At 36.5% G+C, this 26,555-nt stretch overlaps 2 protein-coding genes across 29 annotated transcripts in view; one reads left to right on the top strand and one right to left on the bottom strand.

The window, feature by feature from the left end:
- The window catches only part of TFG (trafficking from ER to golgi regulator), a 35,498-nt gene extending 25,872 nt beyond the window's left edge, over positions 1 to 9,626 (top strand). For 2 of the 4 annotated variants that reach the window (XM_047793695.1, XM_047793678.1), the window contains exons 7-8: positions 5,246 to 5,344; positions 8,812 to 9,626. In XM_047793695.1, coding sequence (XP_047649651.1) covers positions 5,246 to 5,344; positions 8,812 to 9,191 — 479 coding nt within the window. In that variant the 3' untranslated portion in view covers positions 9,192 to 9,626. Of the gene's footprint in view, positions 1 to 5,245; positions 5,345 to 8,808 lie in introns of all 4 variants that reach the window. The other 2 variants (XM_047793686.1, XM_047793668.1) reach the window with 1 other exon arrangement.
- Positions 9,627 to 9,925: 299 nt separating this feature from the next.
- Positions 9,926 to 26,555, bottom strand: part of ABI3BP (ABI family member 3 binding protein) — a 276,498-nt gene continuing 259,868 nt past the window's right edge. For all 25 annotated transcript variants that reach the window (XM_047793435.1, XM_047793465.1, XM_047793526.1 and 22 more), the window contains 5 exons: positions 17,318 to 17,397; positions 16,249 to 16,278; positions 15,196 to 15,357; positions 12,460 to 12,582; positions 9,926 to 11,176 (listed from right to left, as the gene is read on the bottom strand). In XM_047793435.1, the coding sequence (XP_047649391.1) occupies positions 11,061 to 11,176; positions 12,460 to 12,582; positions 15,196 to 15,357; positions 16,249 to 16,278; positions 17,318 to 17,397 (511 nt within the window). In that variant the 3' untranslated portion in view covers positions 9,926 to 11,060. The remainder of the gene's footprint in view (positions 11,177 to 12,459; positions 12,583 to 15,195; positions 15,358 to 16,248; positions 16,279 to 17,317; positions 17,398 to 26,555) is intronic.

Genomic DNA, 26,555 nt, shown 5'->3' with positions numbered 1-26,555 from the left:
TCACGCTATGAACATGGTTCTGAAAATTTTTGATTTACTGATGTAGTGTGCTTCTGGGTTAAAAAAAAAAAAACAAATAGAATAATGTCAGGTACGCTCCTGATTATTGAAAAGAAAAAGAAAACCTTAAGTATAAAGCATAATATTTAGGTGCTGTTTTATTCCATTCTTCCTCCCTCTTTCTCAACAGTGCATTTTTGCAATTTAAAAAGATTTAAAAAATAGAGGTAAAGCATAACTTTGGATAAGTAGATTTTTTAAATAGCCCTTTATATTTTTGTGTAGTTAGCTAAATGTCTTTTATGGAAAAAGCAATGTATTTTAAGCCAAACTTTTCTTTAAGTGGTGTGTCCTCAGGTGATTAGTTTTGATATTCTCCCCTGCAAATTGTGAAAATTGGACAAAATCACTGGTTTTAAAAGAATGTCTTCAGTCCTAAGTGAAATAGAACTTAAAAGCTCAGTATTTAAAGCAAGTCATGGGTCATTGATAGTATTGAAGGGAATTGAGGGGCTGCAGTTCAGGATTGCAGGCACTGAGGGGCATCACTGAAACCCTTGGAGTTCTGCAGATTATGGCCACGTGGCTACTGATCTATGGTTCCTTCTAGATGTTAAAATGTTATTTCTTTGAATTGCTCATGCAAGCAATTTAGGACCTTTAAAACCACATATTTTACCTTAAAACAATCACCAGGTGGTGCTATAACTCTTTGTGTAAAGGGGCCAGGTGGCAATATGATCTATTTTCAGCACCAGAAGCATGTTTTTCAGCACCAGTAGCAACTGGCTGAGTTTATCAGTCACAGTAAAACATTTAAAAATTTTTTTAAATGGTAAAATGATTTCCTATCATACATTTTATTTAATCCAGTATATCGTGTATCTACATATATAAGTATTAAAAAAAATTGATTTACGTTCTGTTTCTCATATATGTTGGAAATCCAGGGTGTGACATTAAAACTCTTCAAAATATGTATAGTGTATCATATTTCAGGTGCTTATTATTAGCGGCCATATGCGGCTATTACCTGTTGCATTGGATAGCACAGCTCTAGATTAATATATCAGTTATTAGGAATTCCCTGGTGGCCTATTGGTTAAGGATTCAGTGTTGTTATTGCTGTGGCTTGGGTTCGATCCCTTGCTTAGACACTTCCACATGCTGCATACATGGCCATGGGGGGGGGGAAATAAGTATATATGTGTGTGTGTGTATACGTACATATATATAAAAATTACAGTTCCCAAGATGAATTATAGGCTACTTTAATACTTTTTGACGTGTATATTAATTTGTCCTTGGCATCACTAGGCATTTAGATCAATAAGCAGAATAATCAGCATAAAAACCTATTACAACTAATCAACATAGCAGTCTCTTAGAATATGAAGTAATCTAAATAATTCTGAGATTTAAATTCAGAAATCTTTTTTTTTTTTTTTTTGTCTTTTTGCCATTTCTTGGGCTGCTCTCGTGGCATATGGAGGTTCCCAGGCTAGGGGTCTTAATCGGAGCCGTAGCCGCTGGCCTACACCACAGCCACAGCAACGCGGGATCCGAGCCACATCTGCAACCTACACCACAGCTCATGGCAACGCCGGATCCTTAACCCACTGAGCAAGGCCAAGGATCGAACCCGCAACCTCATGGTTCCTAGTCGGATTTGTTAGCCACTGCGCCACGATGGGAACTCCCCAGAAATATTTTTGTTTTGTTTTGTTTTTACTTTTGTCTTTTTAAGGCCACACCTGCAGCATATGGAGGTTCCCAGGTTGGGGTCTAATTGTAGCTGTAGCTGCCAGCCACACCACAGCCACAGTAATGCCAGATCTGAGCCACATCTGCAACCTACACCACAGCTCATGGCAGCACAGGATCCTTAACCTACTAGCAAGGCCAGGGATCGAACCTGCAACCCCATGGTTCCTAGTCAGATTGTTAACCACCTAGCCTCAAGGTTCACATTTTCCATTTGACTATGTGTCTTAGTCTTTTTAAAAAAATAGCTGTTAACCCTACATGTTCTGAAGTCAGAACTATGTATATTATCTATTGCTATCTAACAATTTATCCCAAATCATAGATGCTTAAAAAACTGAGATTTATTTTTTATTTATTTATTTTTGTCTTTTTGCCATTTCTTGGGCCGCTCCCACGGCATATGGAGGTTCCCAGGCTAGGGGTCGAATCAGAGCTGTAGCTGCCAGCCTACGCCAGAGCCACAGCAACACGGGATCCGAGCCGTGTTTGTGACTTACACCACAGTTCACAGCAACGCCGGATCCTTAAACCTGAGCAAGGCCAGGGATTGAACCTGCAACCTCATGGTTCCTAGTCGGACTCGTTAACCACTGCACCACGACGGGAACTCCCAAACTGAGATTTATTATTTCGTGGTATCAGAATCAGGGATTTAGAAGAAGCTTAGTTTGGTGGTTTTGGCTCAGAGTCTCTCATGAGGTTATAGTCATCTGAAGCTTAACCTGAGCTGAAGGATTCATTTCTAAGATGACTTCCTCACATGGTTACTGGCAGGAGGCTTCATTTCCTCACCACACAGGGCCTCATAGACTGCTGGGATGACCTCATTACATGGCAGCTTCCACCAGAGTGAATGATCAAGACAGAGTGATAGGAGATGGCTGTCTTTTACGACCTGTCCTTAGAAATGTCATGTCATTTCTGCAGTATTCTAATGGTTTATAGGTCAGTCCTGTTTAATAAGAGGAGATTATATGAGAGTGAATACTTGTATGTTTATTACTTGTTCTTTGCTTATTTTTGTATTGTGGAGTTCCTCTTTCTAATTTCTAAAAATGTAAAGGATACTAACCTGTTGTCACATGCTGGAGTCACATGTGAAGGAGTCATTGAGGGTCATCACAGAGGCTGGCTGGCTCTGGAACAAAGTACAGTCCCAGAAGCCTCACCATTGCTTTTTGCTTCATCCTATTCTCTCCCCCCTTAGGTAATACATTTTTTTTTATTATTATTATTTTTAGTTTTTTCTACCATTGAATCTGAAAATATGATACATAAAACATAGCTTACTCCAAGCTGTGTTGGCACCTTGCTTTTTTGCTTAATATAGCTTGTAGTTCTCTCCTCCTTCTTGTATGTCAGGTTTTCCCTCATTGTTTACAACTGCACAGAGACTTCTTAAGTTTCAGAATACTGTGACAAAGAATCCCATTTTGGACTTAAGTCACAGTATTTACTTATTTAAAATAAGTAAAAGGAATGCCATCCAAAGGGTGGCATTTTCCCAATGAGTTTGAAGCAGATTAAGAAAAAAATAGAGCCATGTGCTTGCTTTAAGAATAGTCGTACCCTGTCTTTTTTTTTTTTTTAATTTGTAGTTTGGCAAGGAAATAGCTATTTTTTTATTTCTTAAAAAATTTTATTGGTGTATAGTTGATTTACAGTGTTGTGTTTCAGGTGTACAGCAAAGTGAGTCAATTATACATCCATCCATTCCTTTTACCCTGTCATTTTTTTCTTGAGGAAAATAATTATGCTTTTTTGAGTGGGAGTTCCTTAGACTCACTGATGGCAGCAGTCTATTACATGGAGTTTTAATCTCAGACTTTTTGATGATACCCGAGTGAATATTTACATTAAATGAGATGGTGTGTATAAAATTCCTTTTAAACTAATGCCTTAGAGCCTATGTGGGTTTCACTGATGTTTTTTTTCAGCTTTGATGTATTGACCCCAGGTAAGTTGCTTAATCTTTCTGTATCTGAGATAGGGATTGCTAATGAAGTAGACTGTTTTCTCCCATATATTTATTGCAAGTTCTTTATTTTTCTATTGTGGAGTTAATCCTTCTGGTTTTTAAGAATTAGAACCCATTGTCAAATGCTATACACATATCTACCCTTTGATTATATTTCTGGACCAGATCCTAGTCACTTCTGTTCTAAAATTTAGTTATGAAATACAGTCTAGAATTAAGGCAGTATCCCCTAGAAGGTGGTTAACTTCTATACTACCTTTTGTGCTATCTCTAAATCTTGAAATTGAATCATTAAGCATTTAAGAATCTTTTTGGCAGTTTTTGGTTGTATTTGGGAAGAGGATTAAAGGCCTAAAACATAAATTAAGCAAGTTATATTTCTACTATAAAAAAAGCATAGTGCATAGAGCTGGGCACCCAGTCCAGTAGAGTGGGTTCTGTCCTGGGATCTCAGCCTGTGAGCACTAGTTGCCTCTTGCTCCTCGCTCCTCAATTTGAATGGCATTAGATAATCATTGACCTTTTCCCCCTACTGTTTGTCTTTTTCTGCCAGAATATGCTATTTACCTGTAGATTTTTGACTAGTAGCAGGTAGTTTGGCCATCTTTTTTTTTTTTTGAAGAATCAGCAACATATATTGTAAAGATTTAAATACTAGCTAGATTTTTAAAAAATTTAAATACTAGTTAAATATTACAATTCAAGTTTTATTGCTACTCTAGCCATTAGATCTAGCTAAATCCACCATTAGAACAACTATAAAGTGATAGAGATGGTAAGGACATGAACCAATATATCTTTACTTGTTTGGAAATCACAGGTAATAAGTGTGCATAGGAACTGTGACCCTGAAATAGGACTCCTATTTCCAAGAACTCATCCCCAGTGTTAAACAGATCTGCTGTTTTTAAAAAGTGCATTTAGACTTTGTCATGTTCCACATGATTGGCTAGTACACTCATATGATGGAAACACAAACTGTTCTTAAATGCCAGACCTATTTTTGAGTTCTGGTACAAGAGATTCGCATCTTTGCTATACCACAGAGTCCGTTCATATGGTAACAAAAGTTTAAACCTTTAGATGACAAAGATAGTATTTTGGGAAAGATTAGGAGCTATTAGTGGTTTTTATCCCTTTTCTCAGATTTTTATTTTTTGATTTTTGACTCACTTGATCTTTACTGAATAGTAGTAGTACATATCTATTGGCTGTTGGGTTTGAAAACATTTGTTTTTCTGGAATTTCTGAAGTAATTGCTACTGCTATTTGCTACCTTATTAGAGTTCTCTGCAGTTAATCCACAACAGAGTAGCCACACTTACTAAATTGTTCATTCTTCTCTTCTTCATAGACATTGAAAGGGGAACAGACATGTTGTTGTGTCTTGGTACTCAGTGTGTTCATGTGTTTGAATAGGGAGAGAATTAAATGTGCCTTAAAAATATTTCTCTTCTGCTGAATTAAACATGCCTCTTTTCCTCGTCCTGTCTGTTTCAGGTCAGATGTACCAGCAGTACCCGCAGCAGGCTGGCTATGGCACTCAGCAGCCACAGGCGCCGCCCCAGCCGCCACAGCAGTACGGTATTCAGTATTCAGGTGAGCGGGCAGCCGGAGGGAGCAGTTTTTGTACTCATTAAACTTTAACTCTTTCCTCCTAATCCCTTGACCTGTCTGTTATAGTAGGTATTAAGTATTTATTTATTGGGGAAAATAACATTTGTTTTATTTATTTGTAAATATTTTGCATAAAAATTTTACTGTAAGTCACCATTTCAGTTTGTCAGTGGATAGGTAAAACTTAGAATCATAGGATTCTTTAATAACTTGTATAAAATTTTTTTAATACATAGCTCGCTCCTACTGATTTGATCAACTTATTGCTAGGTGACTTAAAGCTGTAAAAATGCAGTATTTTTCCTCCCTTTTATGTAATACATTAATTATGCCAGTGTACTCTTAATACTTATAAAAAATATTCACAGTTCCCTCATACATGGAAAGAGGTGATCTTATTAAATAAGAACCAAATTAAGCTACATGGGTTTTTAAATCCCCCCAAAGTATGTAGGAATACCAGAAACAGACCATAAAAGTAGAAATGTGTAAGACATAATTCGGGCAACTAAGAACATAATGATCTCTTCGGTATAGCTTTGAACATTGTGGTTATGATTCAGGCAGTTTTTACATTTGTTAAATCTGAGAATTTGTGTTTAACTCTGAGTTTACAGTCAAAGATTTAAGTATCAAAATTTCAACTGTAATTTTAAAAATTAGATTAACTCTGCAATACAAAAATGAGCAAAGAAAAGGCAGTAAATAATGGGAGAATGAGCAATCCCTATTTCAGGTATGGAAAGATTAAGCAACTTATATGGGGGTCAGTAATCATAACTAGTAAGTACAACCACTGGAGCCCAGGTATAAATCTAGAGTGTTAGTTTAAAAGGAGTTTGTACACATTCTCATTAAATATAAATACCAACTCAAGTATCATCAAAAAATCTGAAATTAAAGCTCCATGTAGTAGACAGCTGCCATCAGTGAGTCTAAGGAACTCTGACTTGAAAATGCCTGATTATTTTCCTCAATAAAAAATGACAGGGTACAACTATTAAAGCAAGCATGTGTTCTATTTTTTTTTCCAAACCCATTATGAAAATGCATAAATTTTGGGGTTAAAAGTTTCAGAGACCACATAGCCCCCAAGAATATTTACTACCTAGTCTTTTAACAGAAAAATGTTTGCCAACCCTCTGAACTAGATCATAAAGTTCTACCATCAGAGTTGGACATATTTTAATACAAACAGCAATTTATTCAGATTAATTTGTTGTAGAGTGATTTAACATGTAGGTAATAGTTTTTATTATATAAACTATGTGGAAATTTTAACTTGGACTGTAATACTGGGGAGAGTTTATGCTTAGGATATAGACCTTTAAAGAAAAATCAGTGTTACAAATTACACAATTTGTAGAAATAATAGATATCTGAGTGGAAAAGAGCTAGGTATCTAATCCAGATAATTTCAACCTTTGCTGTGCTTTAGAATCACCTGGAGAGGTGTGTTTTAAAAGTTATAGGTGCCTGGGCTCTACTCCCAGAGATCTTGTTTCATTTGTCACGGGTGGGACTTGGGCTTTGATACTTTAAAAACTTTATAGGTCATTCTAAAGTGCAGCCAGGGTTGGGGAGCCACTGATCTTGGACCATCCACTCATTTTATGAATTTGGGAACCAGGGTTCAAAGAGTTGTGATGTATTGATGCCATTCATTGGGGAAACTAGACCAGAATTCAGTACACTCAACTCTGCAGTTGATTACTTAGCTATCTCATTCTGCGTTCTCCACCCTTGACCAGGGATTAACAGACTTTTCTGCCATAAAAAGCTATATAGTAAGTACTTGAGGCTTTGTGGACCATATGGTTCCTTGTCCTGTAATACTCATTTATTTAAAAAACCACAGAATTTCCATTTCTTACCATTTCTTGTCATTTTTACCAAAGTTACTGATTCATTTTGTTTTTCAAAGGAGAGGATGGCAGTGGGAGGGAGAGTGTATACATAATAGAGGTATTGCCACGTTTTGATCAAACACTAGTAGGTTGCTAATGAAACAACATCATATGCCCGTAGAGTTTATCCCTTCTCTTAAGAAATAATTAAGGATATTGTTGTCCCCAGATTCTATTAAAAAGCTGGTTTAGATTTCAGTTACGATCTTAAGTTGAATAGGCATTTTCAGTATAAAAGCTGAGTCCTTCTGTTTCTCCAAAAATTTAGACAGTAAAACACTTTACATTTATGTAGAGGATAGAAGAAATTGTATGACATTCAAAGTTTTGGTTTAGTATTTAGACATTACCGTGAGTAAAATGCATTAGATATTTAATTTACTTGTTAAAATTTAAGCTTGCTCTTAATGATTTTAGTCAGGGTCTTCACTGAGTAAAGTTTAGTTCTTTTCAAATTATTATCTTTGTATTTCTGATCCTGCTAGTCCTTTTAACTTGAATTTGGGAGATATGGAACTAGTCAACTAAATACTCTGCTTGGTGGTGGTAACATTGGACCATCTTTGACACTCTGCTGGTTTGGCAGTTTCCCTCTGTGACCTTTTCCAGTTTTATTCATGGACTATGTCAAAAAGCTTTCTTTCATGAGTAAATTTTGAACCCAGGTTCAAGGTGAGTTCAGAATATACTCAAATTCATTCAATCCTTTTTATTTTTTTAATGCAGGGTTGTACATATTTTAATAATTTTCTTATGTATCTGGTATTTAATGCTGACAGGATTCCAGTCAATGGAGAGGTTTCATTGCAAGTAGCTGCAGGTGTGTTTCATGGTAGAGATAAAAGTTTTTAGTGAAGCAGACCTTTTCTTTTAAAAAATTTTACATCCTAGTAACTAATGAATATAGATGTTGCTTTTTGTGGGGCAATATGATATGCTTTCATGTGTTACCTTGTTATTGCTAAGCCAGAAGTTTGAATTATAAAGGCTAGAAAGATTTTAAGAATTGTGAAAATGGGCACTTAATGTTTATTCTTAAATGGCTTAGTTTTTATAGAGTGAATAAACCTTAAAGCATCTCATTAGCACAGTAAGATGTTTGTAGCACTATTGTTTCATTTAATACTCTCTACAATGTTTTTTTTATTTGGTACTGTTTTAAGGCTTCCCCTCAAAACCAGGTTAATAACTAGCTTTTGAATTAATTTCTACACTTATCATTTGAGCATCTACTGTATATACTGGGAGTTATGCTAGAATAGGCACTTGCTCTCAGGGATTATATAGTTTAGAAGAAGTTGCAGTAGAAGAATATATGTAGTAGTTTTAATTTTAGAGGATTTAAGAAATTATCTGGAAAACACTTCTTTGATACTATGTGGTCTTGAAATATGGAATCTACTACTCTACTTGTTACATAAGTACTCAGGATTAAGTTTGTTAAATTTCTCATCATTTTTGGTTCATAACCGTAAGACTAATTCTCTGAAAAATGTTTACCAAGAGAAAAAATAAGATCTGCATGTTTTGCCTTTTCAGCAGGCTATAGTCAGCAGACCGGACCCCAACAACCTCAGCAGTTCCAGGGATATGGCCAGCAACCAACTTCCCAGGCACCGGCTCCTGCCTTTTCTGGCCAGCCTCAGCAGATGCCTGCTCAACCACCACAGCAGTACCAGGCGAGCAGTTACCCTCCACAGACTTACACTACCCAGACTTCCCAGCCTACTAATTACACTGTGGCCCCTGCCTCACAACCTGGAATGGCTCCAAGCCAACCCGGGGCCTATCAGCCCAGACCAGGTTTTACTCCACCTCCTGGAAGTACCATGACCCCTCTTCCAAGTGGGTCTAACCCTTATGCACGTAGCCGTCCTCCCTTTGGTCAGGGCTATACCCAACCTGGACCAGGTTACCGATAAAGAGGCTCAGTTACACTGATGATTGTAGCTGCTAGCTCTTTGCCTCCCAAAAGACTCCAATACTACTATTTTAATTTGTATTGAAGTTCAGAAATTTAAAAAGCAGAGCATTTTTTATTGTTGCTGTTAATTGAGAGTATAATTTGCTGGGAAAAAAAAAAGACCAAAATGAAAGTTCTTTTCCTCCCTTGCTTAAAATAAGTGTAGCAGCTTCCTAGTTACTTTGGAACACTACTCTTAAATGTGTGCAAAGTGATTGACTTTCTAGCTTGCCTTGTCCAGAGGATATTAAAATGCTAGGTTGAAGTTCAGTCATCTTACTTGGCTTTTTACTATTAACATGATGTACTAAAGTAGATTCCTTTGAAAAGACAACTAGATATTATGTATAAAATGTAACACTGATAGGTTAATAAAGATGATTGAATCCATTAATGGTCTTGTAATTTAATTTAGTCATTGACACTATATAGACATGAGAAAAAAAGCAATAGAAATTGATATTTTGGTCTTGAAATGTAGACATTTTATCTTATGCCTTTCTATTCAGAAATGCACAGTCCTGTTGAATTTTGTCCTTTGGCTTAAAACAATGAAACTTGAAAGTGGATTTCACGGAAAGATAGATCAGCATTATACATAAACACAATAGATACTGTATTAAAAAATACAAAGAGAGGATCCTAACTTAGAATTTTCCTTACAGAGGTGAACTATTTAGCGATAACTCAGTCTTAAAAAAAACTACATCTCTTTATTGCAGAGTTAATACTTGTTTGAAAAACATAAACGTAGTATAAAATTGAAGCATGTTGAAAGGATGCAAAGAAAGGTCCTTTAAGAATGAGGGCAACAATGCAACATTCCCATCTCTCTCCCCAAATGAAGTGGAACAACACTTTTGTAAATTAAAATGAGTCAGATTTTCATTACAAGTTGAGTTAGATAGAATTATGAAAACAGCCTCTGGTAACATTCATTCCTAGAGATTTTCTGTGTTAAAAATATAGTAAATACCCTATAAAATAATAGGGATTTCATCATGCATTATCCTTTTGTGCTTTAGACTTTACAATCAGTTTCTGCATAAAGCTTGATTTGAATTAAAAACAGCATGAACACAGCTGCTTAAAGGGATAGTTTTACAAAGAAAATTCAGACTAACATATTTCGGGGTAGAGAAAGAACAAAATAGGTGTCTTGAAATGCTATATCAAATTCTCAATTCCATTTTTAGCTAATATGAATTTACTGATTTAAACAAAATTTTAATCACATAACTTGCAGATATTTAAGGAAATATTAGCATGAGTGGCTATATTTAAACGCTTCAGAAGAGATACTCAGCTGTTGCTAAAAAGTTGAAGTTTAAATAAACAAGTAAATATTAGGACTTTTTTCCTCCCAGATTTATATGCTGAAGATAATTTGACCTAATAAGTTAAACTAAGTAGAGATTTATGGAATTAACTCACCAGTAGGAAGAATACACAATAAAAGTAAATATTTTAACAAGTATATTAGTTTTTTGATGTTAATTTTGTTATAAAAGTATCTCAAAACATTACAACAATGTGATAAATAATATACAATGATCTCTTAAAATACCATGAAAAGGGAGCCAGCTTCCCCAAAAAAATGTTATTCTGTTAATGTCAATATCTTGCTTTTTTAAAATGACTTTGTAAAACCTGATAAATATTCTTAGCAATCTTTCTAATAAACATCTAATACTGCTATTAATTAGATTTTAAACTTTTATACATAGTAAACATAAGAGCTTTAAATGCATATGACAAATATCATACTGTTTCCAATTATTTTTTGCCATGTTGAAACAGAAGGCACTTTTGAACATGATTGTAGCATCTACCATTTTCCAGGAATTGTGGTCCCACATTCATACCACTGGACGTAATTAATTTGGGTGTGACCGCCAATTTCTCCGAATTGGACAGGTTCCTGGCGAACTGCTCTGAAATAGCCTAAGGGGGAAAATAATTAATTTTAATAGCTGCTATGTTTTATTTTTGTCCTCACTGCTCATAGATTGAAGGGTGTCACCGAATGCCTAAAGTTTATGCTAGGTAGAACAGAGTATTTTAGAAAATGAATAGCAACAGAGGCACTGCTGTCTTTGCTGAAGTAGTAAGGGCTGGCAATATATCAGGATAGGATGCTGGGCAGTGTTTGAGAGATAAAGCTGACAAGGGGCAGGACTTGGGAGAGTTTTTGTTTTGTCATTGACTAAGTTCAGTACACACAGTACGTGAAAGTATACTTTGTGTACACAGACTAGTGGCGGGCTCTGAAGAAGTGACCTGGTAAAGATGAGTTATACTAACGTGTTAGGAAACAAAAGAAAGGTAGTTCTAAGACTGTTAAATTTCTAAGAATTAAACTTTGGTGAAATCTTTCTTCCTACACTAAATGATTAAAAGCTTTGCTGTGACTGTAAAATGGAAATAGGTGTAATTTACAGTATATTTTATATCCATTTCCTCTGAGGCAACAGTTTCTACTTCCTGTTAGTGAGTACACAGATCTCACTGAGTCATCTTTTACTATGCCTGGTATTTTTAATACTAGGGAACAAAATGTGTTGCTCAAAAGACTAATCAAATAATTTTAAGTATTTAAATAAACTCTCTTGGTAATTCCTGAGTAATATGGATATTTAACTTATCCTCTCCTACCCTGCCTGGGCAGGGTGGTTAAGTCAGTTTTCAGTCTTTTCAATCCTCATTAAGCAGCTTGGTGCTAATGTGCCTTTAGCGAGTTGCAGTGGTTAGTCATTTCTCAGCAGAACTGTTTTAATTGTGTTTGTTTATAAGGCAAATAATATTCTTTTTTTCCTTCTATCAAAGTAGTAAAGCTGTCTTTAAAAAACTTTTTTAAAGGAATAAAGAAAACTGTCACACTGTGTGCTCAGTGTGACAAAAACTATAAAGGTAATACATGAATGATTTAAGTTTGGGAAATGCTGCACTTTTATAGCTGACATTGCAAATTTAGGTTTTCCTGAAGTAGAATGCATTTATGTAAATCTGTTTAATTTCCATTGGCTCTAAGGAACAGCAGCTTAAGGAATGGGAGGAAACTTGAGAAACTTCTATTAAAGTCTTTATATTAAGGTCTTTTGTGAAGTCTTTCTAGGCAGATAAAGTTGTGTACTACAGAATTATTTTAAAGTGATTACTTCCTCAGCTTGAATGCTTTTTGGGTTAATTTATGAGAGCCTCCTGGTTATGAGGCTCAGAAAACATACCTTCTTTGGTGGGTAACTGGTCAGAAGAGAGTTGCTGTCCTGTGCGTCCATCTAAAAATGAGTCCACAAACTGGCAGTGATCTTCTCCATGGCCTCTCTGATCTCCTATGTTATAAAATTTTCCTGAAAAAAAAAGAAATTAAAAGGTCCATGAAGTGTTACTTTCTTTGATAGAGGACAACTCTGAAATAAATTTTTTTCAGATTTTTATTACTCAATGAATTTATTACATTTGTAGTTGTACAATGATCATCACAGTCCAATTTCATACGATTTCCATCCCACAACCCAAGCACATCCTCCCACCCCCCAAACTGTCTCCTCTGGAGACCATAAGTTTTTCAAAGTCTGTGAGTCAGTATCTGTTCTGCAAAGAAGTTCAGTCTGTCCTTTTTTCAGATGCCACATGTCAGTGAAAGCATTTGATGTTGGTGTCTCATTTTATGGCTGACTTCACTTAGCATGATAATCTCTAGGTCCATCCATGTTGCTACAAATGCTGGTATTTCGTTCCTTTTGATGGCTGAGTAATATTCCATTGTGTATATGTACCACCTCTTCTTGATCCACTCCTCTGTCAATGGACGTTGAGGTTGTTTCCATGTCTTAGCTATTGCAAATAGTGCTGCACTGAACATTGGAGTACATGTGTCTTTGCAAGTTGTGGTTTTCTCTGGGTAGATGGCCAGGAGTGGGATTGCTGGATCAAATGGTAGTTCTATGTTTAGTTTACTGATGCATCTCCATACTGCTTTCCACAGTGGTTGCACCAATTTACATTCCCACCAACAGTGTACTAGGGTTCCTTTTTCTCCACACCCTCTCCAGCACTTATTGTTTGTAGACTTTTTGATGCTGGCCATTCTGGCTGGTGTAAGGTGGTGCCTCATATTGGTTTTCATTTTGCATTTCTCTAATAATGAGTGATGTTGAACATCTTTTCATGTGTTTTTTTTGCCATCTGTATGTCTTCTTTGGAGAACTGTCTGTTTAGATCTGCCCATTTTTTGATGGGGTTGTTTGTTTTTTTGGTATTGATCTGTAGGAGGTGTTTATAAATTTTGGAGATGAATCCCTTGTCAGTTGATTCATTTGCAAAGATTTTCTCCCATTCTGTGGGTTATCTTTTCATTTTGTTTAGGGTTTCCTTTGCTGTGCAGAAACTTAAGTTTGATTAGGTCCCATTTGTTTATTTTTGTTTTTACTGTCATTACTCTAAGAGGTGGATCTGAGAATATGTTGCTGTGGTTTAGGTCAGAGAGTGTTTGGCCTACGTTTTCCTCTAAAAGTTTTATAGTGTCTGGTCTGATATCTAGGTCTTTAATCCATTTGGGGTTTATTTTTGTGTATGGTGTTAAGGAGTGTAATAATTTCATTCTTTTACATGTGGCCGTGAAATAATGAAGTTGTTTGAAATAATCTGTCTTCACTGTTCTTGTACCCCCACCCCCTGCCCACCCGCCTCCTTTCACTCTGGTTCAAGCTATCGCTTCAGTCAGTGTTCCTTGACTGAACTATGGAATGGACACCCAGCTGGCACTTCTGCTTTCACCTTGTATTTCCCTGTTCTTCCTCCCTTCCCCAAATCTCTCCAGCAGTCTTAAGTTATACTCAGAATAAAACCTGGATTCCTTACCTGGTTTTCAAGCTTCACCTGCCTGATCTCCCCCTTACTCAACCTCAGCCATGTTAGTGGAACAAGCAAGGCATTTTCTGCCGCAGGCCTTTGTGTTTCTTTCCTTTTACCTCTGGTGGTTTCTCCTTCCATTTTTGCTTCCTTGGTTCCTTCTCATGATTTTCTTCTCAGCACAAGTGGTACCTTTCAAAGGAGGCCTTTCCTAACCATTCTAACTAAAGGCATTTTCATTTAGCCATTTTCTGTCGATTTTCACTGCATTCAGTCATTTCCTCTCATCCTTTTTTTTCCTTCAGAGCACTATATGAAATTCTTATTTACATGTTTGTTTTCTGTCTCTCCCTATTAGATTGTAAGCTACAAAGAGCAGGAATGTCTTACTTCCTGTCTTGCCCCCAATACCTAGAACAGTTTCCCAACAAAGCAGGCAATAGTTGTTGAATGATTGAACAAATGCCTGCCTTTCTATGCTGGGGTAAGTCTTACTTATTTAAAATTTTTACTGTATGAATATGGAAGAGAAAATGATAACCCACCGAGTCTGGGGTAAGGGGTTATAGCCCTTCTGACTCAGTGTTTTTATTTTTGTTTTTAAATTTTTTGGCCATACCCATGGCATGTAGAAGTTCCCAGGCCAGGGATCAAACCCACACCACAGCTGTTACTAGAGCCACAGCAGTGACAACACTGGATCCTTAACCTACTGACCACAAGAGCCCTGACTCGATGTTTTAATCTTGCTCTTGTCTCTGACAAACTTAAAATCTTAAATATGTGATTTTATAATAACCATGACTGATTTTTATTACCAGGAGGTTTTTTATCCTTGGTTGGCTATGACAAAATTTACCTTGGATGTGGCTTGTTTTTCTGCATTCAAGTTTGCCATGATGGCATTGTTTCAAATTGCATTTTCATTATTTACTTTCTAACAGCATATTTCAAATTGTGGATTCCAGTAACACCTTTCTCAAAAAAATGCCAAAACTTGTATTTATGTCACACATTATTTACAGGTGTCCATAGGAAAGGCCAATTTACAGAAGTGTGCAAAGTGTTCCCTGAAGGACAAGGCTCAAAACAACTGTGGCCCAGCTTACCTGTGAGGGAATCACTCAGATAAATCTTGTATCTGAGAGAGTTGCACAGCTGCACCCCTACAAACTTTTTATACCAGGTCCTTTTGACATACTGTTTGCCCTTACATTCTGAGTAAGAGTCTGAATTAAAGGGTCTCTCAGTCCAGATGGCATCTCTTCCCGCTGCATAAAGAAAGCACATGGTTTGAGTTTAGTATCTGACTTTGCGTAATGAAGTGTCTTGAAAACTTTTTAGTAAGTAGTTTGAAGAGTTCATTGTCAAATTGCTGATACCTGGTTTCCTCCAGTGCTAAGTATTAGAGCCCCAAATATAGGAGTTTAAACACATAAATGACTAATTAAACTTGTCAATACTGAGGTAAATCTTGGAGCAGTATGTGTCAGTATTGAATAGACTTTGCAGTGCTACATGTAGAGAGCATCCTTTTAGGAACAAATTTAGATTTTTTTTTCAGCATATTATACAATTTAAACAGTTGCTTTAATGTGACTTGTTATTAAAAGTGGAAATGAGGGTGCTGTATCTTGACTTCATTTTTTTTTTTTTGTCTTTTTGCTATTTCTTTGGGCCGCTCCCACGGCGTATGGAGGTTCCCAGGCTAGGGGTTGAATTGGAGCTGTAGCCGCCAGCCTACACCAGAGCCACAGCAACGCGGGATCCGAGCCGCGTCTGCGACCTACACCACAGCTCATGGCAACGCCGGATTGTTAACCCACTGAGCAAGGGCAGGGACCGAACCCGCAACCTCATGGTTTCTAGTCGGCTTCGCTAACCACTGCGCCACGACGGGAACTCCTTGACTTCATTATTAAACAAAATTAGAGCTGATCTGTTACATGAATGAAAGCAGATTCCAAAATGTTAACCTTGTTCCTGGAACATCATGGGCTCTCAATGTTGAATGTTTTAGGTAAGCATTCACACCAGATTGATATTCTAAGAAGGCTAAATGGACTAAAGTGAAATCATGACTGAAATTCTACCATACCTGGTTAGTTGAATCCTTGCAAGAAGAAGGATATAGTTGTGTTCTTGTTAAGATAGGTACTTACCAGAAACTGGCTCACTCACTCTTGGGTCAGCTGAGAAGAAATAGCAAACACAAGAGTCAGAAGTTATTAGGTAAGGCCCAGTGTTCTACGGTACAATAAAGAAGATGGGTGCTTATACTTGTTAAGTATCCTGAAAAACAGTGCACTCTTGTTAAAGTTCAAATTTGAAACTTGTGTATTTTGTTTTGGGAATTGTTCTCCATTGGAGAATCTCCTGTGTCTCGTACTTAGCTGTATCTTCTATATGTGACTTGAGTAGTCTATTGCTGTTCTAGACTTTACTTTCATTTGAAAATCTTCCATCTTTTAGTTTCCTAAAGAACTGTTAATGGTAAAATCACCAAGATCCCATGAACTGCAGTTAGTGTAAAAATTACACACTAATGCTGTAAGTACAGATGTATCTCATTAAGGAATTGGAGCTTAGGCCAAATTAGAAAATTTCACAGCTGTTTATCATAAAAAATATTAAATGAATTCCCTTTCTGGATATTGCGGCACAGTATGTCTGATATTCTAGGCAGGGAGGAGCATTCATTCACTATTTTTGAGAGATTGACTATGTGCTTTTTTCTTTTAAACTGATATGCCTTTTTTTTTTTTGTCTTTTTGCTATTTCTTTGGGCCACTCCCGCGGCATATGGAGGTTCCCAGGCTAGGGGTCGAATCAGAGCTGTAGCCACCGGCCTACGCCAGAGCCACAGCAACGCGGGATCCGAGCCGCGTCTGCAACCTACACCACAGCTCACGGCAACGCCAGATCGTTAACCCACTGAGCAAGGGCAGGGACCGAACCTGCAACCTCATGGTTCCTAGTCGGCTTCGTTAACCACTGCGCCACGATGGGAACTCCTGCCTTTTTTTCTGACATGAAGATAAATGAGGAAGAACCTAAGTGGTGTTTCCTTAAAGGTACCTTTGTTAGTTTGCTTTTTCAAATGATTTTTTTTTTTTTTTTGAAATTCAAGAAATGCTTTACCCAGTGTTTAGCTGGGTTCCTAACAAGCTGTGTGAAGCCTTTTGGTGCTTTATATCCTTGCTAAGATATAATCACTGTTGATACGGTTACCTGATTCAGTACTGAAGGCCACTGTGTTGCTGGCTGGGCCTTCACCAAGTGGGTTTTTGGGTTTCACCTGGAATTCATAGCTGTGTAGGAGAAAAAAACCAAATGTATTATTCAGGGGTAGGAAACATTTTCTTGTCATACTGATGTTCCTTCTGATTGTTTTGAAATCATCTTAATGGTGAATGGACATGTATTCTAGAAGCAGCTTCAAGAAAGAAAAAAGTCTTTAATTTTACTTTCCAAACTGCTTATCTAATTGTTTTCTAGAAGAAAAGGATTAAGTTAATTTTTTAAAAGACAGTCGTCTTTTAAAAACTCCTAACATCTAAAATGGTAATAAATACGTATCAATAATTACCATAAATGTCAGTGAACCTAATGCTTCAATCGAAAGACAGAGTGGCAGATTGGGTTAAGAAAAAAAAAAAAAAGCCTACAATATACTTCCTGTAAGATACCCCCTAATTTAGGGCAAAGAAAATAGATTGAAACTGAGGGGATGGGAAAAAATTTCATGCAAAAGGAAAAGACAAGAAAGTGGGAGTTGCAGTACTCATCAGATGAAATAAATTTTAAAACAAAAGTCACAAAGATGAAGGGCATTATATAATGATAAAAACAATACAAGAGGAATTTATACTTGTCAGTACTCAAAGACACAAATACTAACAGATATAAAGAGAGAAGTTGACAGGAGTACAATAGACTTTAACACCCCACTGACATAAATGGACAAATCTTCCAGATAGAAAATTTAAAAGGTAGCAGATACGCTAAATGATAAAATGGAACACTTGGACTTGATAGTTTCAGAACATTACATGTAAACATGGCCCCCCCAACACACACATTGTTTTTAATTGCACATGAATATTTCCCCAGGTTGACCACACACTAGGGAACAAAACCGGCCTCAACAAACCTGAGTATAGAAATTATCTCAAGCATCTTTTCTGACCACAATGGTGTGAAACTGGAAATCAGTCACAGAAAAAGAGAGTAAAACAATTACATAGAGACTCAACAGTATGCTACTGAAAAACCAGTGGATCAGTGATGAAATCACAAGAGGAAATTAAATACCTTGACGTAAATGACACAACACAACCATACAAAAGCAGTTCTTAGGGGGAAGTTCATAGTGACATAAGCCTTCCTCAACAAGAAAAATCTCAAACAGCCTGACCCGCCACTGAAGAGAACTAGAAAACAAACAAAACCTAAGGTCAGCAAAAGGAGGGAAATACAATAAATATCAGAAAGGAAATAAAATAGAAAAGAATAGGAAAAAGCCAATAAAACTAAGAGCTGGTTCTTTGAAAGATAAAATTGACAAATTTCTGGCCAGGCTCATCAAGAAGAAAAGTGAGAATTTATACAATAAATGAGAAAGGAGATTAACAACTGATACTGCAGAAATAGAAAAAATCCATAAAGGGATACTATGACAATTAATATGCCAACAAATCTGACAACCTAGAAAAAATCGTCAGGTTTCTAGAAACATAACAGCCTATCAACTGAAGAACAACTGACCAAATCATTAGAAGTAAAGTAGAATCTAATTTAAAAACTCAAAAGTCCAGGACCAGATGGCTTCCTAGGTGGATTTTACCAAACATACAAAAAACTTAGAATGATCCTTAAATTCTTCCAAAAGATTGAGGAGGAGGAAACACTCCTAAGACAGTCTATGAAGCTACAATCACCCTAATACCAAAACCAGACAAAGACCACCAAAAAAGAAAGTTACAAGCCAATATCTTTGATGAATATAGATGCAAACATTCTCAACAAGTTATTAGCCAACCAAATCCAACAATACATAAAACAGATCATACACTGTGACCAAGTGGTATTTACCCCAAGTTCAAAAAGATGGTTCAGCATTGGCAAATCAATTGATATCATAACCACATTAACTAAATAAAAGACAAAAACCACATGATCACCTCAGTAGATGCAGAAAAAGCATTTGACAAAATACAACATCCATTCATGATAAAAACTCTTACCAAAGTGGGTATAGACAGAACATATCTCAACATAATAAAAGCTATTTATGACAAAACCACAGCCAATATAATACATAATAGTGAAAAGCTGAATTCCCCACTAAAATCTGGAACAAGGATGCCCACTTTTTTTTTTTTGTCTTTTTGCCTTTTCTAGGGCTGCTCCTGCGGCATATGGAGATTCCCGGGCTAGGGGTCTAAATGGAGCTGTAGCTGCCGGCCTACGCCAGAGCCATAGCAACCCGGGATCTGAGCCGCATTTTCGACCTACACCACAGCTCACGGCAATGCCGGATACTTAACTCACCGAACAAGGCCAGGGATCGAACCTGCAGCCTCGTGGTTCCTAGTTGGATTTGTTAACCACTGCACCACAGCAGGAACTCCCAAGGATGCCCACTCTTATTTCTTCTATTCAATGTAGTATTGAAAGTCCTAGCCACAGCAATCAGACAAGAAATAAAAGGTATACAAATTGGGAGGGGAGAGGTAAAAATTATCATTATATGCAGATGACTTGATAATATGTATAGGAAACCTTAAAGACTCCAAATAGAAACTATTAGAACTGATAAATGAATTTAGCAAGGTAGCAGGATACAAGATTAACATACAGAAATAAGTTTCTTTACACTAGCAATGAAATACCAGAAAGGAAATGCGAGAAAAAAAACTTTTAAAACCACAACCCCAAAATAAAGTACTTAGGAATAAACATGACCAAGGAGGTGAAAGATGTATATGATGAGAATATAAAATAGTAAGGAAACTGAAGATGATTCAAAGAAATGGAAAGATATCCCATGCTCTTGGCTTGGAAAAAGTAATGTTATTAAAATGGCCATACTAAAAAAAACAAAAACCAAAAAAACAAAACAAAAAAAACTGAAAAAAAAAGGCTGTCCTACCCAAAGCAGTCTACAGATTCAATGCAACCCCTATCAAATTAACCATGACATTTTTCAAAGAAGTAGAACAAATAATCTTAAAATTTATATGGAGCAGTGAAAGACCCAGAATTGCCAAAGAAAAAGAATAAAGCAGGCAATAGTACAAAGCTATAGTAAATAAAATGGCATGGTCCTGGCACAAGATGGATCAATGGAACAGAAAACAAAGCCCAGAAATAAACCCACACATCTGTGGTTAATCTTTGACTAGGCAAGAATATATAATGGGGAAAAGATAGTCACTTTAGTAAGTGGTGCTGGGAAAGTTAGCTGCATGTAAATCAATGAAATTAGAACACATCCTCATACCATACAGAAAACCAAATTCAAAATGGATTAAAGACTTAAATATAAGATATGATACCATAAAACTCTTAGGAGGGCTCATAGGCAAAACATTCTTTGACATAAATCTTAGCAATGTTTTCTTAGGTCAGTCCCCCAAGGTAATGGAAATAAAAACAATAATAAACAAACAGGACCTGATTAAAGTTGCAAGCTTCTGCACAGCAAAGGAAACCACAAACAATGAAAAGACAACAGAGAATGGGAGAAAATATTTGCAAATGTTGTGACCAACAAAGGCTTAATTTCCAAAATAAATAATTCATACAACTCAACAACAATAAAAAAAAAACAGCCCAACTGGAAAATGGGCATTAGACCTAATTAGACATTTCGCCAAAGAGGTACAGATGACCAATAGGCATATGAAAAGTTGCTCAACATTGCTAATTATTAGAGAAATACAAATCAAAACTACAGCGAGGTACCATCTCGTGCCAGTCAGAATGGCCATCATTAAAAAGTCTACAAATAAAAATGCTAGGAAGGGTGTAGAGAAAAGGGAACCATCCTACACTGTTGGTAGGAATGTAAATTAGTGCGGCCTCTATGGAAAACAATATGGAAGTTCTTCAGAAAACTAGAAATGGAATTACCATGAGATCCAGCATTCCCACTCCTGGACATATATCCAGACAAACTAGAATTCAAAAAAGATACACATGCCCCTATGTTCATAGCAACACTATTCACAACAGCAAAGACATGGAACCAACCTAAAATGTCCATTGACAGATGACTGGATAAAGAAGATGTGGTACATATATGGAAAGGAATACTGCTTAGCCATAAAAAAAGAACAAAATAATGCCATCCGTAGCAACATGGATGGAACTGGGATTATCATACCAAATCAGCAAGAGAAAGATCCTGTATGATATCACTTATATGTGGAATGCAAAATATGATACAAGTAAACTTTGAAACAGAAAGAGACTCACAGACGTAGAGAATAGACTTGCGGTCGCCAAGGGGGAGGGAGTTGAGGGAGGGATGGAGTGTGAGATTGGGTTTAGGAGATGTAAGCTATTATATGTAGAATGGATAAATGACAAGATCTCACTGGATAGCACAGGGAACTATATTCAATAGTCTATGATAAACCATATAGAAAAGAATATTAAAAAAAGAATATAAAAAATCCCAAAAAAACTCCAAATTAATAGAAGTAACTGGGCAGATTGGTAATGCACATACAGGAAAGAGGTATGTGGAGGACCCATTCTAATTCCAGTAACCAGGAACCTAAATTACCTTTGAAAGTTTCAGCTATTTCCTAGTAGCAAAGAATTGCAAAAATTCCTTTTTATTCTTTATTATCCCAATCCTGGGTCTAGCCTCAGATGCAGGCAATGTTCCTCATTGTGGGGTTTGAACTATCTGTCAGAATCACATGACAGTGATGCAGTGGGGTAAGTTTGTTTAAAATGCAGATTTCTAGCTTCATTCTAGTTAATGAATTCATATTTGAGGGTTTCCAGGTAGGTATTTTTATAATAAGTTCCTGAGGTGAATCCTGCGCCCACTGACATTTGAGAACTACTAGACTTAGCCATGAAACTATTTTGTTGCAGGAGTTGCTGGTTATATCTTCTGGAATTCAGGTCTTCTGTGGATTATGGGAAGCCACACGAGTAGGGGCGTGGTAGTATAACCTCATGAAGAGCATGGGCACAAAGTCACTTCTCTCCCTCTATAAACTGGATTCATATGGGCGGGGCCCTTAATCCTTTACATTAAAAAAAACCCAAAAAACAAAAAACACAAAATAACCGTATCCCTTGTAGTTATATTTGATTCTATCCTTAAGAGTTGTGCACTAAATTGCTATGCAGTATTTGACAAGTTTCACCCATAGAATATTCAAGCAGAGCAAATTCTTTTAAATTCAAACAGTAAAGCTATTTCCTGTTTGCCTAAAACTAAGATTTCCGTTCAGTAGCACCCTTACTGGGAAAGTAATTTTGAATGTAAAACCAGCTTAAGTCAGCTGATAGAACTGTGAGTCTCAAAATTATAAAATACTTTTGGGAGATAATTCCCCTTTTGGGGAAGTTTGTAGTTGAATAAAAATATAGAACGCACATAAAATGTTTTATAAAAAAGTGAAAAACAGGATGACAGCCCTCAATTTAATATGGAGGATACCAAGTAAGCAATAATGGAGACCTTTCTGGGGGTCAAGGAGTCAGATTTTTTAATACTGACATACTGCATTACAACACACCTGGAATTTATAAGGAAGACAGATTGTAGCATTACAATGGCAGCCAATTTTGAGTTCTTTCTATGTATTAGATACTACATATAAAAAGTAATACAACACACACAAACCCCAAGAGATAGGTATAATCCTATTTTTTCAGTTAAGAACAATGAGGCTCTTAAGCATTGAACTCTTATTGTCTTTGCTTTTCTAAACTTTCAAACTTTGTGATATGGGGATTAAAACATGCAAGGTTTTTATAGTGAGAGGCCAAATATCAAAGCACTTTGTAAACTAATCAACTGATAGAAAGTGCTATTATCCTTTGCAATAAGAGATTGCTGATATATGACCACTCATGTTGCTTACTTAAATAAATTGCACATACATGGTGTGTTTTGGCATAGAATTATTTCCCACAGATTGATTTCAATTTCAGGGGCCTGATGATTTTATATTAAGAAAAAGTCACCCCACTCTGGTGAACTAAAAGTGGAAAAAAGAAATCATAGGAATCTGGACTTTGATTCAGTGGACAATGCATTCCACATTCCAGGCCATTGCCAAAGAGTCCTGTGCTTTGGCCAAGTCTGATTGCCGAGATTATCACCATATCTTTTTATTTCACAGCTATTTACAACTTAGCTGTATTTGTAGCATGGCCACAAATACTGATACGCTACTTTTTTTGGCCACCATTTTATGATACATGACAAGTTCTGAAGAAATCACTTCAAAGTTTAATTAATAGTATCAAAACTAAACGGGACATATTTTTTTTGGTAATTAAACAGAAAATATATAAACAATATATTTTAAAAACAAAAATCTTTCCCAAAAGCACATTTTATCACAAGATTTATGACTGTATAGGTAAAAGAGAGTAATGTCTCAGAGAAGATATTGATTATACATAGGAAATAAGCGTAGGATTTTATCTATGCAACAATTCCATAGAAGACAAGAGAGTTATTTAAAACAGAAAGTATAGAATAAATAAAACTTTAAATAGAATGTTTGGAAGATAAGGACATTTTACAAGTACTAGAAAAAAAAGAGTAAAAAATGAGAGAAATAAGAAAATTAGCATATTATTTTGGGGAATACAATACTTAGCTAGTAGGTTCCAGAATAGAGATGAGGGGGAAAGTAGGGTCAAAAATTATCCCAGAAAGTTTTAAAGTAATTTTCTGAAAGGCAAGTTTCTACAAAAATTCAGAGTCCTGAAGACAACATCTTAAAAATTTCTGAGAAGAAAATTAGGTCCATCCAAAGGATCCAGAATCAAAATGACCTATGACATCTTGGCAGCTCTGGAAGTTAGAAAACAACAGAACAATGCTTTCAAGAGTTCATTTTATCCTAGAATCTGTGTTTAGGATATGTAGTAAACAGTATCAGAGTAAAACAACAATATTTTCAGACACATAAGGACTTCCATAACCTTTCTTAAAGATGTGTTTTTCAAGAAATGCCAGAAAGTAAGGGAGTAAAGAAGAAAGACATAGGTTGTAGGAATTAGGGGGATTTAACATAGGAGAGAGACAAAACATGATGGTGATGGGCTCCAAGAGAGGTAGCCATAAACAAATGAATACATGTAACAAATAGATGACTTGATTATCTGACCAATTTGGAGAAACGGTCAAGCTTAGAAATACGAATTTAATTAAGAGAAGAAATAACTAAAATAATTGAAAATGAGAGTGGGTCAACTGACATGGTGACATAGGGGGCTCCTGAGTACTCCTCCTGCCACAGACAGATTGAATGCACAGCTGCATATACAGCAGCCTTCCTCCTCCAGCTTAGAATGGAGGGCACAGGCAAAAATGCCTATCCTCCTTATCTTTTCCTGAAAAAGTTTAATCTGCATACTTTCTTTTTTCTATTTCTCTTTTTTTTTTTTTTTTTTTTTTTTTTAGGGCTGCACCTGTACCATATGGAAGTTCCCAGGACAGGGGTTAAATCAGAGCTGCAGATGCTGGCCTACACTATAGCCACAGGAATGCCAGATATGAGCCATGTCTGTAACCTACACCACAGTTCATGGCAATGCTGGATCCTTAACCCACTGAGAGAGGCCAGGGATTGAATCCACATCCTCATGGATACCAGTCAGGTTCATTACTGCTGAGCCTCAATGGGTACTCCCTATCTGCAAACCAGAGGGTGAGACTTCTAGCTTTAGCACATATATGGGGCAGGCTGTGACCCTCCTCAGAGACAGGAAATTTGGCATACACCTTCCCTACCCTCTCTCTCCAGTGTGCTTCAACAATAAAACCAAGTCACTAGTATATCCCTGGAAGGAGATTGTATGAATGGCTGACAACTCAGCTCTTGTAGCTGCTACCCAAGGGAAGGGGTTCCATATTGCCTGTCTCTGAGATCCAATGGGACCTGTGTTCACAAGTTCCAGAGGACTAACAAACAAAGAAGCAGTTTGTAATGGGCCCAGCAGGCAAAAAGAACCATCTCCTAGTGTCTCCCTGGAAGGGGCTTACCCGCATTATTTCCCAGCTGCTACCTATGGCCAGCCCACTCTAGTTGTTGATTGTGACTCTTCCCTTTGGGAAACTGATAAGTTTTGACACACCCTTACTACTAGGCACCACTAGAATTAAGAAAGTTGCCTGGACAATCTTAGAGATTTGAGAAACATGTAGAGCAGGCAGGGCTGATTGAAGAGGTTAATATCCCACTTGAGACCATTCTATTAAGACTTGGAGAGGTGGCTTTTTGAGAAATCTAATGTGCAGAAACTACAGAGAATTGAGGGAAATTAAGAAACAGGAATATGTTCCAAAAAAAAAAGAGTATGAAAAATCTCCAGAAACGTATCTTAATGAACTGGTCATAACAGACAGTTCAAAATAACAGCCATTAAGATACCTACTGAGGTCAGGAGAACAATGCATAAACAAAGTGAGAATTTCAACAAAGGGGTAAAAAAATAATAATAAAAAGTGCCCAAGAATATAATAATTCACCTGAAAAATTCATTAGAGGAGTTCAATATCAGATCAGATTAAGTGGAAGAAAGGGTCAGTGGGTGTGAAGATGGGGTAATGAAATTAATCCAGTCAGAAGAGTGACTAAAAAGATAGCTTAAGGGATAATGGGCACCATCAAATGGACCAAGAACATTATGAGTTCAGAAGGGTTAGAGAGAAAGAAAAGGAGTGGAAAGCTTATTCAAAGAAATAAGGCTGAAAATTTTCTTAACCTTGAGAAAGAGACATCCAGATCCAGGAAGGCCAGAAAGTTCCAAGTGGAATCCAAAGAGCTCTATACCATGAGACCCACTTTAATTATAAGAGACACATATTAATGATAATTTAGTTATCAAAAAAGACTCCTACATATAGCAGAGGAAACTATGTCCAATCTCTTAGGGTGGACCATGATGGTAGCTAATATAAGAAAAGGAATATGTGTGTGCGTGTGTGTGTATAAAACTGGCTTACTTTCTGAATAGCAGAAGTTGGCACAACATTGGAAATCAAACTCTACTTTAATAAGAAAATGTTAAAAAAGTTAAGAACAAGGAGAGAATCTTAAAAGCAGCAAGTAAAAAAACAACTTGTTATGTACAGGGGAACTCCCATAATAACATCAACAGATTTTTCAGCAGAAACTTTCAGATCAGAAGGGAGAGGCATGATATATTCAAAGTGCTGAAATAAAAAAAATTATCAGAAATATTTCTCTTTGGAATT

This window comes from Phacochoerus africanus, chromosome 1, assembly GCF_016906955.1.
Source record: "Phacochoerus africanus isolate WHEZ1 chromosome 1, ROS_Pafr_v1, whole genome shotgun sequence".
Classification (NCBI taxonomy): Eukaryota; Metazoa; Chordata; class Mammalia; order Artiodactyla; family Suidae; genus Phacochoerus; species Phacochoerus africanus.
Note: the sequence above shows the minus strand (reverse complement) of the source record. Positions and strands in the feature narration are given on the sequence as shown.